At 38.3% G+C, this 14181-nt stretch overlaps 1 protein-coding gene across 1 annotated transcript in view; it reads left to right on the top strand.

Moving 5' to 3' along the window:
- The window catches only part of LOC126425159 (peroxidase-like), a 208856-nt gene that overhangs the window by 76063 nt on the left and 118612 nt on the right, over positions 1 to 14181 (top strand). The window contains exons 4-5 of the mRNA XM_050088109.1: positions 2990 to 3195; positions 13298 to 13474. Coding sequence (XP_049944066.1) covers positions 2990 to 3195; positions 13298 to 13474 — 383 coding nt within the window. The remainder of the gene's footprint in view (positions 1 to 2989; positions 3196 to 13297; positions 13475 to 14181) is intronic.

The following is a 14181-nucleotide window of genomic DNA, read 5'->3' as shown; positions in this document are numbered from 1 at the left end:
GCTGTTTATGGTTTGCATCTGTGCAGCAATCCTCCTCCTCCAGAATGTCTAATCTCGCTATCAGCATCCACTCCACTTTGTGACCTTGACTACTTCAGTGCCAGAATTGTCAATATTGACAGGTAGTACCTTCCCATCACCCTTTTCCCATACACATACAACACTCCATTTAACCAAATAACTCATAGAATTTAATACATTGTTCCTATCCAGTGGTTCTACTATGCATAAAATATTGACTAGTAAGTATGGCTCCACACTCACCCAAAGCGACTTCCTAGTGCTACTTGCCACACAATCAGGCCAGTCAAGCCTTAGAGTATTTGTACTTGGTTTAATCAGGTTTCCCACTGTGATGGATGCACTTCACAAAAGATTGTCATTGGTGATGGCTTCCTCTAGCTGGAATGTCGTCCCACTAAGTTCCACAACACGCTGCCAAAGTTCAATTATGACATGTTGATCCAAAAAGTCTAGCTCCAGGATCGTGCTGTAGTCCCCTCCGCCCCCTTACATGAGCCGTTACCTCCACACACTGCTTAAACCCAACTGCTTACATGAGGCACCATATCAACAAATGGCTCAAACCCAACTGCCTCTGACCAAAAATCCATTTCCACTGACTTATATAATTATCCTCCACCCTACCCAATATATAACATAGTGGGTTTCAATGCCTCTGACCCACTAGGTCCCTACTGGCTACAGACACATGTGCCCCTGTTTCTAATAAAAACCTATACTTCTTTTCCATCAGTGCACTCACTAATGCACATTCCATCTCTAATTTTAACAGTGACACATTTTGGTGAACATCTGGTTCCTCTTATGTTTAACAGCTACTTGCTTTGACCTCGTCATCCCCTGCTACCGTTACCGTGATGCTGTTGATGATCCGTACAACTCTTATTCCAGTGAGGCTGGCGGCACTACTTCTACTTATGTCCACAATTGTAACACTTCGTGTTTGAAAAGGATACACAAATTATCCCTCACACTCGTCGAGACACAAATCTCCTCGCACAAACGCCTTAGGAAGGCATCAAGGGCCATGTGCTCAGCTTTATTCACTTCATATGTTAGTACATTCACGCCCCCCCCCCCCCCTCCTCGTCTCCCAAATCACAAGATGTCAGCCACACAACTCTGACGACATCCATACAATATCTGACGACATCCATACAATATTTATTGTTCCACGGATGAATAAATAAATAAATAAAATAAAACATAGTCACTGTTAACTGCTGCCTGCTGCTCACCTGGAATCAGATGCTGCTGTGCCCTTTGGTCCACAGGAGGTATTTGAATTCCGTGATACCACCCATGTCATGGAGGTGTTCCCCTCTCTGTCCCCTGGGGCTGTGCCCTCTTAAATGTTACAAGCCCCTGTCACCTTTCTTGTAGAAGCACTGAAAAATGACATTTGTGGTGACATGCTCCCCAGCATTCAAACACTATAGTAGGCGATTTGTGCACTTGCGCCAAACTGTTTGTATGTAGTAAGCATTGCATTTGGTCCTTATACCGCCAGAATTCTGTGTTGAGTCAGTGTGCAACTTAGATGTTTTACCCACAAGACTTGTGCTGCCCCATGTACTTTAGTTTTGGAGTACATTTCCAGTTTCCATGTCAATCCTTCCCGAATTTTGATGCACCTGTTACCTGCCCTGCAGTAGGAGTGTGCCTGCAGGAAACCTCGAACATGTACTCTCGTCTGAAAATGTGCAGTTACTGTTGTGCCATGGTCTTAGTATAGGACAAAATGTGTAACTTACTTTTTTAAGTAGCCATGCATTAAATATTTGTCTGAAATGTAATTCATATACACGAGGTGTGATTGGAAAGTTTTAAGAATGAGCTGGAATTGTACAATGGTGGTACTTACATGCTACTGTGATGCATCTCCTTCAAAATAGACTCCTTCTGACTGAACACACCAACTCCAACAGTGTTTCCACTTTTGGAAATATTCCTGGAAATTTTTTTCCTGAAGTGTGTTAAGGACGCTCTCCGTATCTGCTGGTTGTCTTAAATCGAGTCAAATCGCTTCCATTTCAATGAAAATTTCATTTTAGGAAACAGATAGAAGGCCCAATCCAGGGGAATATGGTGGTTGTAGAAGCACAGGAATTTTGAATCTGATCAAAAATTCAATGACGGAGGAGGCACGATGAGCCGGAGCATTGTCATACTGTAGCTCCCAACTCAGATCTTGTTATAATTGACTGAACTGCATAGAAACTTAAATGAAGTTCATCAGCCATCTCCCTAATTGTAAGTTTAAGATCAGAGTGCAGTAAGTCGTGAACTTTCACAACATTTTCATTCGTTATTTGAGGTGGAAGGACGGCCAGACTGTGGTGCATCTTCAAATGATTTGCGGCCATTTTTAAATCTGTTGAACCAGACAAAAACATTTGACTGGCTCATACAACCACTGTATCTCCAAAAACTGTTTTTAATAGTTCATAAGTCTCAGAAGCTGATTTCCCGGTTTTAAAACAAAATTTCACACAAACTTGTTGCTCCATCTTTATTCATGCAGACAGAATCCGGAGCCCTAATGGACTTTCACTCAACCAGCTGCAACAACAAACTGAATGAAAGAAATGCAGTTTCCTGTCAGAGGGCATTCTAGGACAAGGCAATGGCTCACTCCCCACCCTCTGTGTACCTGTCCGCCAAACCAGTAAGCAGTAGCGGATCCATTCTTACAACTTTCCAATCACACCTCGTATGTCCCTTCCAATGTTTAAATCACATAGAAATTTTGGTTTGTACAGATTTTAACTGTTACATCATGAATGCAATTCCATAGGAAAATTGTGTAAATAAATTCATAAAAATATAATGGAAGGAAACATTCCACGTGGGAAAAATTATATGTAAAAATTATATGTAAAAAATTATATGTAAAAAATTATATCTGAATCTCTTGCTGTAAATTTTGAGTACATAACTTTCTTGAACTATCACTTCTGCACAGATTTAACATACCCCCGGAGGCCATGGGAGACTTCCTGATTTCTTTAAAAGTTCCTGCAGATCCAGCTCATGTTCTGCAAATACCTACATGTGATGCTTCTGATATCTACAGAAGACACAATGCGTCATGTAACAATTTGGAGCATCCAGCATGGGGAATGACAAGTACTGCATATACACGTCTTGTCAAATCGGTCTTCCTCGATGGTAAGATATTTTATGCATAAATGTATATTACAAATGCATTGCCTCATGATAATACACATTAATAAAAGCTTGTTCTACTTCCAGCCATTTAAATTGGGTTAGTTAGATAGATAATCTTCTTTTTATTTCTTTAAAAGAAACCAAAAGAAAGGTCTGCCATTTGAGCGTTAATTGTTCATTTATAGTAAACCTTAATGATTTAGGTTTGTAGCCATTTGCAAGTGCATATTGAAATGTTAAAATGTGTCTGACTTGTCTGTGACATGTCATTGTCAAAAAAACATATTTCTGGTCTTACAGGCCAGTTGTTGTATTACAGGATACTTTATTATTATTATTGATTTAAGCCCACTAAGGAGCTCTTATGACTAGTTCTTCGATACTCTCTTCCATTTCCAATATCTCTTGAGCCCTGATGATAATTTCTCCTTCCTCTCCTGTGAATACAATACAGGATACAAGCACATACGCAAGATGAAAAACTGATAACATACAATATGGCATATTTAACAGTTAGTATATTCCTGTGACCAGCATGTACGCATTTATTGGTGTTAAATATGCTATACTATGTGTTAATGCTTTCTCATTGTATGCAATGTCAGCCATATTATGTATCTTGGATATGTATTCATATCCTGTAATATGACAACTGTTCTACAAGACCAGAAATGTTTTTTTCAATTATGACACATGACATGAAATGTCACAGACAGATCAGGCATATTTTAAAATTTCAACATGCACTTGAGAATAGCTATAAAATCATGACTGTGTACAACAAATAAACAATTAACAGTCAGGTGGCAGAAATTTCTTTCAAAAACTTCTATATCACTCTAGTTTTCCATAAGGAAAGCTCAGGTGGTTTAGTGTTGGTGGAATATTGATGCTAATGGTCACTGGTTTCAAATTGTATGCTGTAGGCATACTGATTATTAAACTTTGTTTTGAACTGGAATGGCGAATCATGTTTTCCTGTACACTTTACTGGCTTTTTTTCAGTAATGCATCATATTTACATTTTAAAAGTTGAATCTGATCCAGTAACATTGAAATAAGTTCACCTTTACTGTTAAATGTCTGGCCTACTCCTTGTTTACAACATTTTTGCTCCAGGGCTAATGAAGGTGCTAGAATGTGCCCTATGATGAACAACAACTAAAAACAAAGGAAGTATCCTTTTGTTGTATCCAGACAGGTTAACAATTCAGATTTTATGTGTAAAATGGAATATTCAACCTAGTGGGAGGCCCAAAAATACATCTTCAATTAGTTGTGATGTGAAAAGCTAAGCAATCTAACTCACAACATGTTTACAAGATCCAAAGTGTAGCAGCAATCACAGATAAGCTGTGTTGAAAATTTGTGGCACTATTTCACAACTGAAAATGAAAAAAATTCTATTTTTGTTGTGGTCTTCAATCCAAAGACTGGGTTGCTGCAACTCTGCATCCTAGTGAAGCAAGCTTCTTCATCTCTGGAATGAGAATTTCACTCTGCAGTGGAGTGTGTGCTGATATGAAACTTCCTGGCAGATTAAAACTGTGTACCGGACCAAGCCTCGAATTGAGGATCTTTGCCTTTCGCGGGCAAGTGCTCTACCAACTGAGCTACCCAAGCACGACTTTCGACCCGTCCTCACAGCTTTAATTCCACCAATACCTCATCTCCTATCTTCCAAACTTCACAGAAGCTCTCCTGCGAGCCATGTAGAACTAGCACTCCTGGAAGAAAGGATACTGTGGAGACATGGCTTAGCCACAGCCTGGGGGATGTTTCCAGAACGATTCTGTCAGGAAGTTTCATTTCTTCATCTCTGTATTATTACTGCAACTTACAGCCATTTGAAACTGTTTACAGCGTGGTATTCCTCTACAATTTTTATCCTCCCACATCCTTCCATTACCAAACTGACAAAACCATGATGTCTTGGCATATGTCCTATATAGCATGATATTTCAAAAGCTTCTATTCACTTTTTGTCTGAAATGCTTATCGTTCACTCCCATGGTTACATTTCTATTTTATGTTAACATATTCCTCTTTAACAGAAATGCTTTTCTTGCTATTGCCAGATTACATTTTATATCCTCTCTACTTTGGCCATCATCAGTTATTTTGCAAAACTCCTCTACCACTTTTAGTGTCTCTTTTGCTAATCTACCTCCCTCAACATTGCGTGGTGTATTTGACTACATTCCATTACCCTTGTTTTGCTTTTGTTGATGTTCATCTTACATATTCTTCTGCAGACACTATCAAATCAATACAACTGCTCTTCCAAGTCTGCCATCTCTGACAGAATTACAATGTTATCAGCAGACCTTGAAGTTTTTATTTCTTCTCCCTGAACTTTAATCCCCTTCCAAAATTTCTCCTTGGTTTCCTCTACTGCTTTCTCATCGAAAAACAAGACGTTAGGCTACAACAATGTTGCAATCATTTCTCAACTATTGCTTTCCTTCATGCCATTCAGCTGTTATACCTGGTGTCTGGTTACTGTACAAGTTGTGAATACCCTTTCACTAACTGTATTTTATACCTGCTACCCTCAAAATTTCAAAGAGTGTACTCCAGACAACATTGTTGAAAACTTGCTCTAAATCTAGAACTGGTTTATACGTAGGTGTGTGTGTGTGTGTGTGTGTGTGTGTGTGTGTGTGTGTGTGTGTGTGTGTGTGTGTGTGTCCCTCGTAAGATAACTTCTAGGGTCAGTATTGCCTCACATTTTGCTACATTTCTCCAGAACCCAAACTGATTCTCCCTGCATTCAGCACACACATTATACATGACCAACCAATAATTGAACAATAACATCTTGCAACATGAATAATAGTAATAATAATATTGTGTGGCTGTTACGTGCTTGTGTCAGTAATTTTGGAATGGCTGCAGTTGTTTAGAGGCAGAGTAAATTTCTTCATGATCAGAAATTAGTTGGTTCAGGTCTCAGAATTTCTGAGAACACTAATGCCATTTTAACATTGCTGATTTATTACCAGCTCTTTTTTTCAACACCAGTAATAGTTACCACTTTCAAATACAATTCCATATGAATTGGCTCTTGATTTCACACGTATACGTGGAGCACTTGTTTGCACAGCAATTGGCGACATAGTGTGGCTGAGGCGGAATAAAGGGAACTAGCCCACATTCGGTGAGGCGGATGGAAAATTACCTAAAACCCATCCACCAACTGGCCGGCTCACCGGACCTTGACAAAAGTCCGCCGGGCGGATTCGTGCCAGGGACCAGGCACTCCTTCCCACTCCGGAAAGCCGTACGTTAGACTGCAGGCTAACCAGGTGGTCTGTGTAAATCATACTAAAATGTTTAAATAATTTATAAAATTAATAGTGAAATAGCAAATCGAGATAAAAGTAATGGGAAACTGAGCTTTTAACAAAAATTGAAGATCGCCAGAATTCAATCAAACATGGTATCAAATGATTTAGTTTAGAAGAATGAAAAAGCCTTGGATTGCTATAAGCTTCTGCCAATGTTTTCATTTTTCTGTGAACAACTTATGTCAATATTTTGCAACCATGAATTATTAAACTTGTGTTTTGGCAGCATCCACACCTGTCTGCACCTGCTTTCTTTGGAATTTTAATTGTTACATTATTCGTGAACTCTGATAGTATTCTCCCTGTCTCATGTATATTGCACATCATGTGGAATAATTTTATCATGGCTGGTTCTCCCAAGGACCAATAATTCTGAGGGTATGTCATCTACTCCAGAAACCTCATTTCCACTTACATCTTTCAGTGCTCTGTGACATTCTATTCACAGTATCATACCTCGCAAAGTGGGCAAATAAGAATATCATTAAAAAAAAGGAGCTACAGAAAAGGACGTAGATACTAGTGAAGAAACCAAGAGATAATGATAATGCAGAATGGAAACAGGGAAGGGAAGTAAAAAGACATTACATGCCCTACACCTGGCTGACACAATGGTGTTTGTCTAAAGCTTTGTCTCTCATATTTTTTCATGATTTTCCTTGGTTTACAAAAGCCATACTGTTATGAATGTGCCTTTGATTGCTGTACTTATTTTGGAATGTATAAATAATGATTACACTGTCTTTTTTTAATTCATTTCTTAATTGAAATTCTAATGTTATCAGCGATAAAATACTGAGATCAGAAGGCTATTTATAGCTTGTGCAGAAGTAGGCTGGTGTCGTGTAAGTCAAAGAATATGAAAGGGAAGCAGTAGTTAGGGTTGCCAGCAGACCCATATAGTAAGGGATTTCTTGTATATCAAGGTTAAAAAAATTGTCCTTTATGCACCTTGTACAGGTGCTAATGTAATGTTTTTCACTAATTTGTCTTTCTTGTGTAACTGATTTGTCAAAATTCCATCAATGTTAGGCCTATATGTCACTGATCAGTATACTGAAGAATGAATTTGTCTTACAACACGTTTGTCAGAATCACATTATGGTATATCAATTACTTACTTATAATTAGACACGCATTTACATTTGACTTTGCGTAATATAAAGCCATTTGTCAGAACTGAGTTTTGAAAAGTTTGGACAACAATGAATGATGCTCCATTCAAAAGAAGCCATAATATCTGTAGCACCAAACAGATTGCAATTATGTGCAGACAGTAGACATCAAACATCAACAGCCAACACTTGGTATTAGTAGTTTGCTGTATGAATATGATTAACATCAAAGTAATAATGTATAATTCACCTCTTAAATAAGTTATGGAAATATGATAAAAGAAGCATCCATGGATAGCACACATCAATAACAATTTGTCCAAGACAAAATGTTTAAGTTATAACTTATAATTGCAGTTGTCAGGAATTTTTTTAATTGTTATAAATGACAAAGTTGACTAAACTAGAAAACATAGATAAATCAAATTTTGTCAGAAAATTGCCTCATGATGGAATGGTGTACGTTAATGTTCAATATTTCAAATGTTTTCTGAGTATTTATAAAAGCTCTGCAGCATTTAAATATGAACTTATAAGAGCAGTTTTTTATATTGAACTGATTAAGATAAGTTTTCTGATTAGCACATTCTGCACATTCTTCGCTTAATAAAATCTCAGCTGATTGGCATAAAAATATGGAGTTATCATTGGTATTCGTATTGGGGTTTGTGGAAGTTGACGACCATAGCGGTATGTGAGAAGCAAATAAGACAGGGTTGTAGTCTGTCCCCAGTGTTATTCAGTTTTTAAACTGTGCAAGCAGTGAAGAAACCAAGAGGAAATCTGCAAAGGGGATTACAGTTCAGGGAGAAGAGATAAAAACTTTGAGGTTTGCTGATACCATTGAAATGATGTCAGAGAGGAGTAAACTTGGAAGATCAGTTGAAGAAAATATGTAGTTTCTTGAAAAGATATAATGCAATATGAGCTGGGGTGTTGTCTTGATGTAGAAAGATTAAAGCAATGGCTATAAAATGTTATAAAATTAAATCACATTTTTCCTTGATGTAGAAAAATTAAATCAAGGGCAATCAAATGTCATTGAATTAAATCAGTTGATGCTGAATGAATTACACCATCTGATGAAAAAAGTGAAGCTCACAGATGACATAGTCAGATGTCAATATAACTTTGTACATTTATGATGTGTGGCTGTGAAATAACAGGACTATTGCTGTAAAACATTTTATTTCAAAAACATGCGTATTTAGCTACTGTCTCTCTCAATATATTCTTCTCCTTTATCCCTAGAACACTCCATATGAATTTTCCATTGATGTAAACAGTGCTGGAGGTCTCCTTCTGTGAGTTTATTGATGACGCTTGCTGCTTTTCCTTCCACTGCTTAAACAGAGTGAAGTCTTTTTCCTTTTGCTGCAGATTTGACCTTGAGGTGTAGACCAAACACATGGTGTTAGGTCAAGTGAATAAGGTGGATGGTCTAGCACTGAAATGCTGACTTTGCTAGAAACCTCTTAGCAGACGATGGATTATGAGCCAGTTCGTTACCTTGGTGCAGAACCCATGACTTGTTCTTCCACAGTTTGTATCATATATTTTTTTTATTATTTATTTCCTTACAGTGCTGAACAAGAACCTCAATGTAGTAATGTTGATTAGTACTCTGACCTCCAGGAACCCAGTAAAGATACACAGTCCATGAATATTGGAAAAACAGTCTCCGTCACTTTGAATCTCAATTTGCTCTTTTGAGTTCTTTTTGCTCTCGGTGAAGCAGGGCCCTTCCAGTGCGTGGATTGGCACTTTGTTTCTGCAACATAAGTGAAAAATCAAGATTTTTCACATGTTATCATTCTTTCCAAGAAATTAGAATCATTTTGAATGGTATTAAAGTGTCAGTACAAACATTTTAACGAGCTTCTTTGATCATGAGAATTTTGAGCATCAGTTTTGCTCACAGTTTTCTCATGTTCAACTGGTTGTGTAAAATTTGCCTTGTGCATTCTTTGTCAATTTCTACAGTTTCAGCAATCAATCAAACATTCAACTGACAGATCAAATCAGATTACCTACATTTTTCATATTTTTTTGTTTTTGATGTTAAATGGCGTACTGGGAATGAATCATCTTCAGCATCTTTATGGCCATCTTGTAAATGCTTTAACCACTCAAAAACTTGTGTACATGATAAACAGTCTTCGCCACACATTTCTTTTAGTAAAAGATAGATTTTGGTAGTAGTTTTCCAAGTTTCATGTGAAACTTAATGACAATTCATTCCACAATTATTACACTTATCATTTTTCTGGAAAAATAAAATACTGCTCTTGCACTAATGAAGGCAACAGTCACACTGATTTATCTACAGACACCAGAGATGCCGCATTCAGTTTAGAAGGCTATCGATCTACCATCTTTATTACATACATACTCACTCTGTGACAGCCTCAATCCCATCATTTTCTAGCCACACTCTGTATGCACCATCAGCAAGTATGTAAATGATTATAGTGGCAATTCCAATGACCTTCATTGTAGTTTGTGTTAAGTGTTGTTACCATGGAGGTAGTGCCTAACTAATGACTAAACACTGTGAAAGACATGGAGATGCCATCTACTCATTTGAGGTAGCATTGTCACCACCTGACAGAGATTGATAGAGGCCTCGTTTGGGTCTGCATTTGACCAGCTGGTGGAATTGTGTGATACCAGATTTGTGAGACATTTGTATGTGATAGTAGCCCCATGTTGGATGGCAAATGAACCTGAGGATAGGTCAAGGTTCCTGGCAACTGCAACCTCCGACAATAAAGCTCAGTGAATGAAGTCAGAACGATCAATCAGGCAACACTGGTGACTCACAACGCTGTACCTGTGTAGTGGCCAGTGTTGACAACCTCCCACACTGTAGTTCAGTTGAGCATCGTGTGTGTTCCATGTTAAACCTGTTGGACAAAGTGTTTGTTTAGTGCATTGGTTCTGAACTGAGAACAGGACAATGAACAAACAAAGGATCAATTTAAAGTTTTGTTTTGAGCTTGGCGAGACACCAAAATGCTGATACATGTTTGTGGGGATCCAGTACTGCCCATGAAGTGTATGTACGAGTGGTTCACCGATTTTCAAGGAGGCCGGGAAACTGTTTCTGACAATCCCCGTAGCAGACGACTGGTGGCCGCTGTCAGTGATGAAAATATTGAGAAAGTGAGGACATTAATAATGAATGACTGTCGATTAACTGTGCGCATCATAGTGGATGAACTGCAGATGAACTGTGAATCTGTGTGACAAATCCTTACCCACAAGTTAGGGAAGAGGAAAATGTGTTGTCATCTTGTGCCACATCACATGACTGATGATCAGAAGCAGGCACATTTAGAGGCTTCACAGGATTTTGTGAAAATGGTGGCTGCAACACCCAATTTCTTGAATTGTATTGTCATTGAGGATGAAACCTGGTGTCTACGGTACGACCCTGAAATGAAACAACAAAGCACGGAATGGTGTTCTCCGATATCACCTCTTCGGAAAAAGGTCAGAGCCAAAAAATCACACACCAAAACGATGCTCATCACCTTTTTTGATAGTTGAGGTATTATCCACAAGGAATTCCTACCTGAGGGAATGACGTTGAAAGTTGCACGTTACATTGAAATTGAGACCCATTTCATGCAACATCTATGTAGGGTACAATCCCAGCACACACAACAAGGTTCCTGGTTTTTTGTTCATGACAACGCTCACCATAAACAGCCAATATCGTCAAACAGTTCCTGCCAAAAAAGAGTGTGGTGCAACTTGAACATCCACCATACTCACCGGATCTCAATGCTCCAGACTTCTTCCTTTTCCCTCAACTCAAACTTTGCTATGAAAGAAAATAGATTTTGTGATATTCCTGACATCCAACAAAATGTGACGCGGCTTTTGAACACCATACCAAAGGAAGACTTCCTGCAAAGTTTCCAGGACATGTATCGCTGAGCTCAGTGGTGCACAGTTATGGGAGATGACTGTTTCAAAGGACAGTAAGGTAACTGTAGTTCATAGTTCATTTATGTTACATGACTATTCACTGAACTTTGTCAGAGGTTGTATATCTCACCCACACAAGGGGGGAATCGCCGTAATGTACACTATGCACATTGTGATTTGTTCACATTTGTGCCTGCCACCTGACAAAAAGTGATGGACATTTTGTGTCAGCCTACACCATCAGTTAGAGACTAGCTGCAGATGTACTAGAGAAATATTATATCATTTGTAGGCAACAACACAGCACAAACAGTTGTGTTTGGAGTGATGCCATGGCTGGCAAGTGTGGACTGTCAATGAATGGCATCGCACTGTGTTCAGTGATGAATTTCCATTTTGTACTACCCTGGATGACCACCGTTGGTGAGTGTGGCAGTTACCTGGGAAGAGGTCTTATCCTTGCTTTGTTTTGGAGAGACAAAGTTGTGTTACTCCTGGCATCATGATTTGTGGAGCCACTGAGTATGACCTCAGGTCACGGCTGGTGTCGATTGAGAGTCCTCTGACTGCACAGTGATACATCACGGACATCCTGTGTTGCCACAAGTTGCCTCTTGTGCGAAATTTCATGATGCTGTTTTTCAACGGAAAGTGCTCATCTACACACAATACATATCTCGATGATGTGTCTGCACAATGTTGAGGTAATCCCGGTAGAACACTTGTAGGACCAGTTTGGACATCAGCTCCCGCGCAGAGTCAGTATCCGATATCCATGATATTGAACACTGTTTGCGGCACTTGTTGGCCAGCGTGCTTCGAGAGAGGATACAAAGCTGTATGACAGCATTCCAATTGATGAGTGTGTGCATCCACACCAGAGGAGATAGTGTCATACTGATAAGTGGGCTGAGATTGCCATTTTCTCTGTAAATTTTACTCAATTTTGTAATCACTGAAATAATGTCACGCGGACTCTCAAAAGGCGACTTTCATTTTGTTTCCCCTTCCTTCTGAGTGGTTCACTTTTCTTGTCAGGCACTGTAGATAAGAAAATAAGACTTAAAGGATTAGATGAGTTTTGCAAGTTGGGAATCTAAACAATGGACAATAACCAAAAGAAAGGGGATATGAAATGTAGATTGACAATAGCAAGAAAATCTGTCCTGAAGAAAATAAATTTGTTAATCTGTACAACAGTGTTAGTAAGTCTTTTCTGAAAATATTTGTCTGCAGTGTAGACTTACCTAGCAATCAAATGTGAATGATAAACATTAAAAGAGTAGAAGCTTCTGAAATGTGGTTAAAAAAGAGAGGGAGGGAGAGGGGGAGGGGGGGAGGGGAACTAATGAAAGGATGTTGAATCAAATCAGGATGAAAAGAAATTTGTGATATTACTTGCTTAAAAGAAGAGATTTGTTGATAAGACATATCCCCAGGCATGAAACAGTTGTTAATTTTTGGTGATGTAGGGAAGCCTGGGGGATAAAAGTGTAAAGTGAGACCACAGCTTAAATTTAGTAAGAGGTAGTTATTAAGAGATGAAGAGATTTGCACACGCTGGACTATCATAGAGATCTGTATTAAACCAGTCTTCAGATGGAAGACCTCAATGACGACTTTCTACATTTATTCACTGGAATGAATGAAGATGCTCAATAAATTCTTTGGAATAGTAATCATAGACTTCTTTCTCTTTAGGTATCAATGAACCAAAAAAGTCTGTAACAGGGAAAGAGCTGCCAAATCCCAGAGTTCTGAGGACACATCTGTTTCCTACTGGAGACTTTAATGACAAGATCAACTCTCTCATGTACATGCAGTTTGGGCAAATAATAGCACATGACACGGCTCTCAGTGCAGACTCGCTTGGATTTGGTGAGTAGTAACTTACTTATGATGTTTCCAAGTAAGGAAGAAAAACTATAGTTAACATCCCATTTGCACATATCAAGTACGGGAAAAATAACAAGAATTCTAAAGGCTTTCCTGGCAAGTGTTAGGAATTGACTTCTCCCAAATGCAATGTATGTATTTACTCATTCACTATCACTAAGCCGTACTCATAATTCATTAAATATAAAATACATTTTTTTTAAAAGTAGAATGGAGAACAAGAATAAAATCCTTTATTTCCATACTACAGCAGTGATGTTTTCTAGCCATTCCAACATCCTTTGGCGTTGTGTTAGTTCATTGGCTTAAAACTCCATTTGCACTCATATCACTCTTTATACAAAGACTTTTGTCTTCCTTTTGCTTATTTAATCAATATACTGTGTGCATATGAAATATCAAAATTCTTTTTGAAGCGGTGTTTTTGTAAAACATTTTGTATAATGAAAACATGGCTCCCCGCAAAGTATACAATGGGTTTGTGTCTGAATTTTCATAGTCATATGAAGAGAGGGAAATAGACAAATAATGTATTGAATAGAACATTGTGAGGTCTATTTCTACAAAAAAAATACATTTAATTTGTTTGAAAGTAATCAAGGTGATTAAGAAAAACATAGTTATTTGAGAGAAATCTTCACTAAGGATTCTTGTATGGATTTCAATAGCCAAACAAAGAGTGGGAAATA

Source organism: Schistocerca serialis, chromosome 10, assembly GCF_023864345.2.
Source record: "Schistocerca serialis cubense isolate TAMUIC-IGC-003099 chromosome 10, iqSchSeri2.2, whole genome shotgun sequence".
In the NCBI taxonomy this organism is placed as follows: domain Eukaryota; kingdom Metazoa; phylum Arthropoda; class Insecta; order Orthoptera; family Acrididae; genus Schistocerca; species Schistocerca serialis.
Note: the sequence above shows the minus strand (reverse complement) of the source record. Positions and strands in the feature narration are given on the sequence as shown.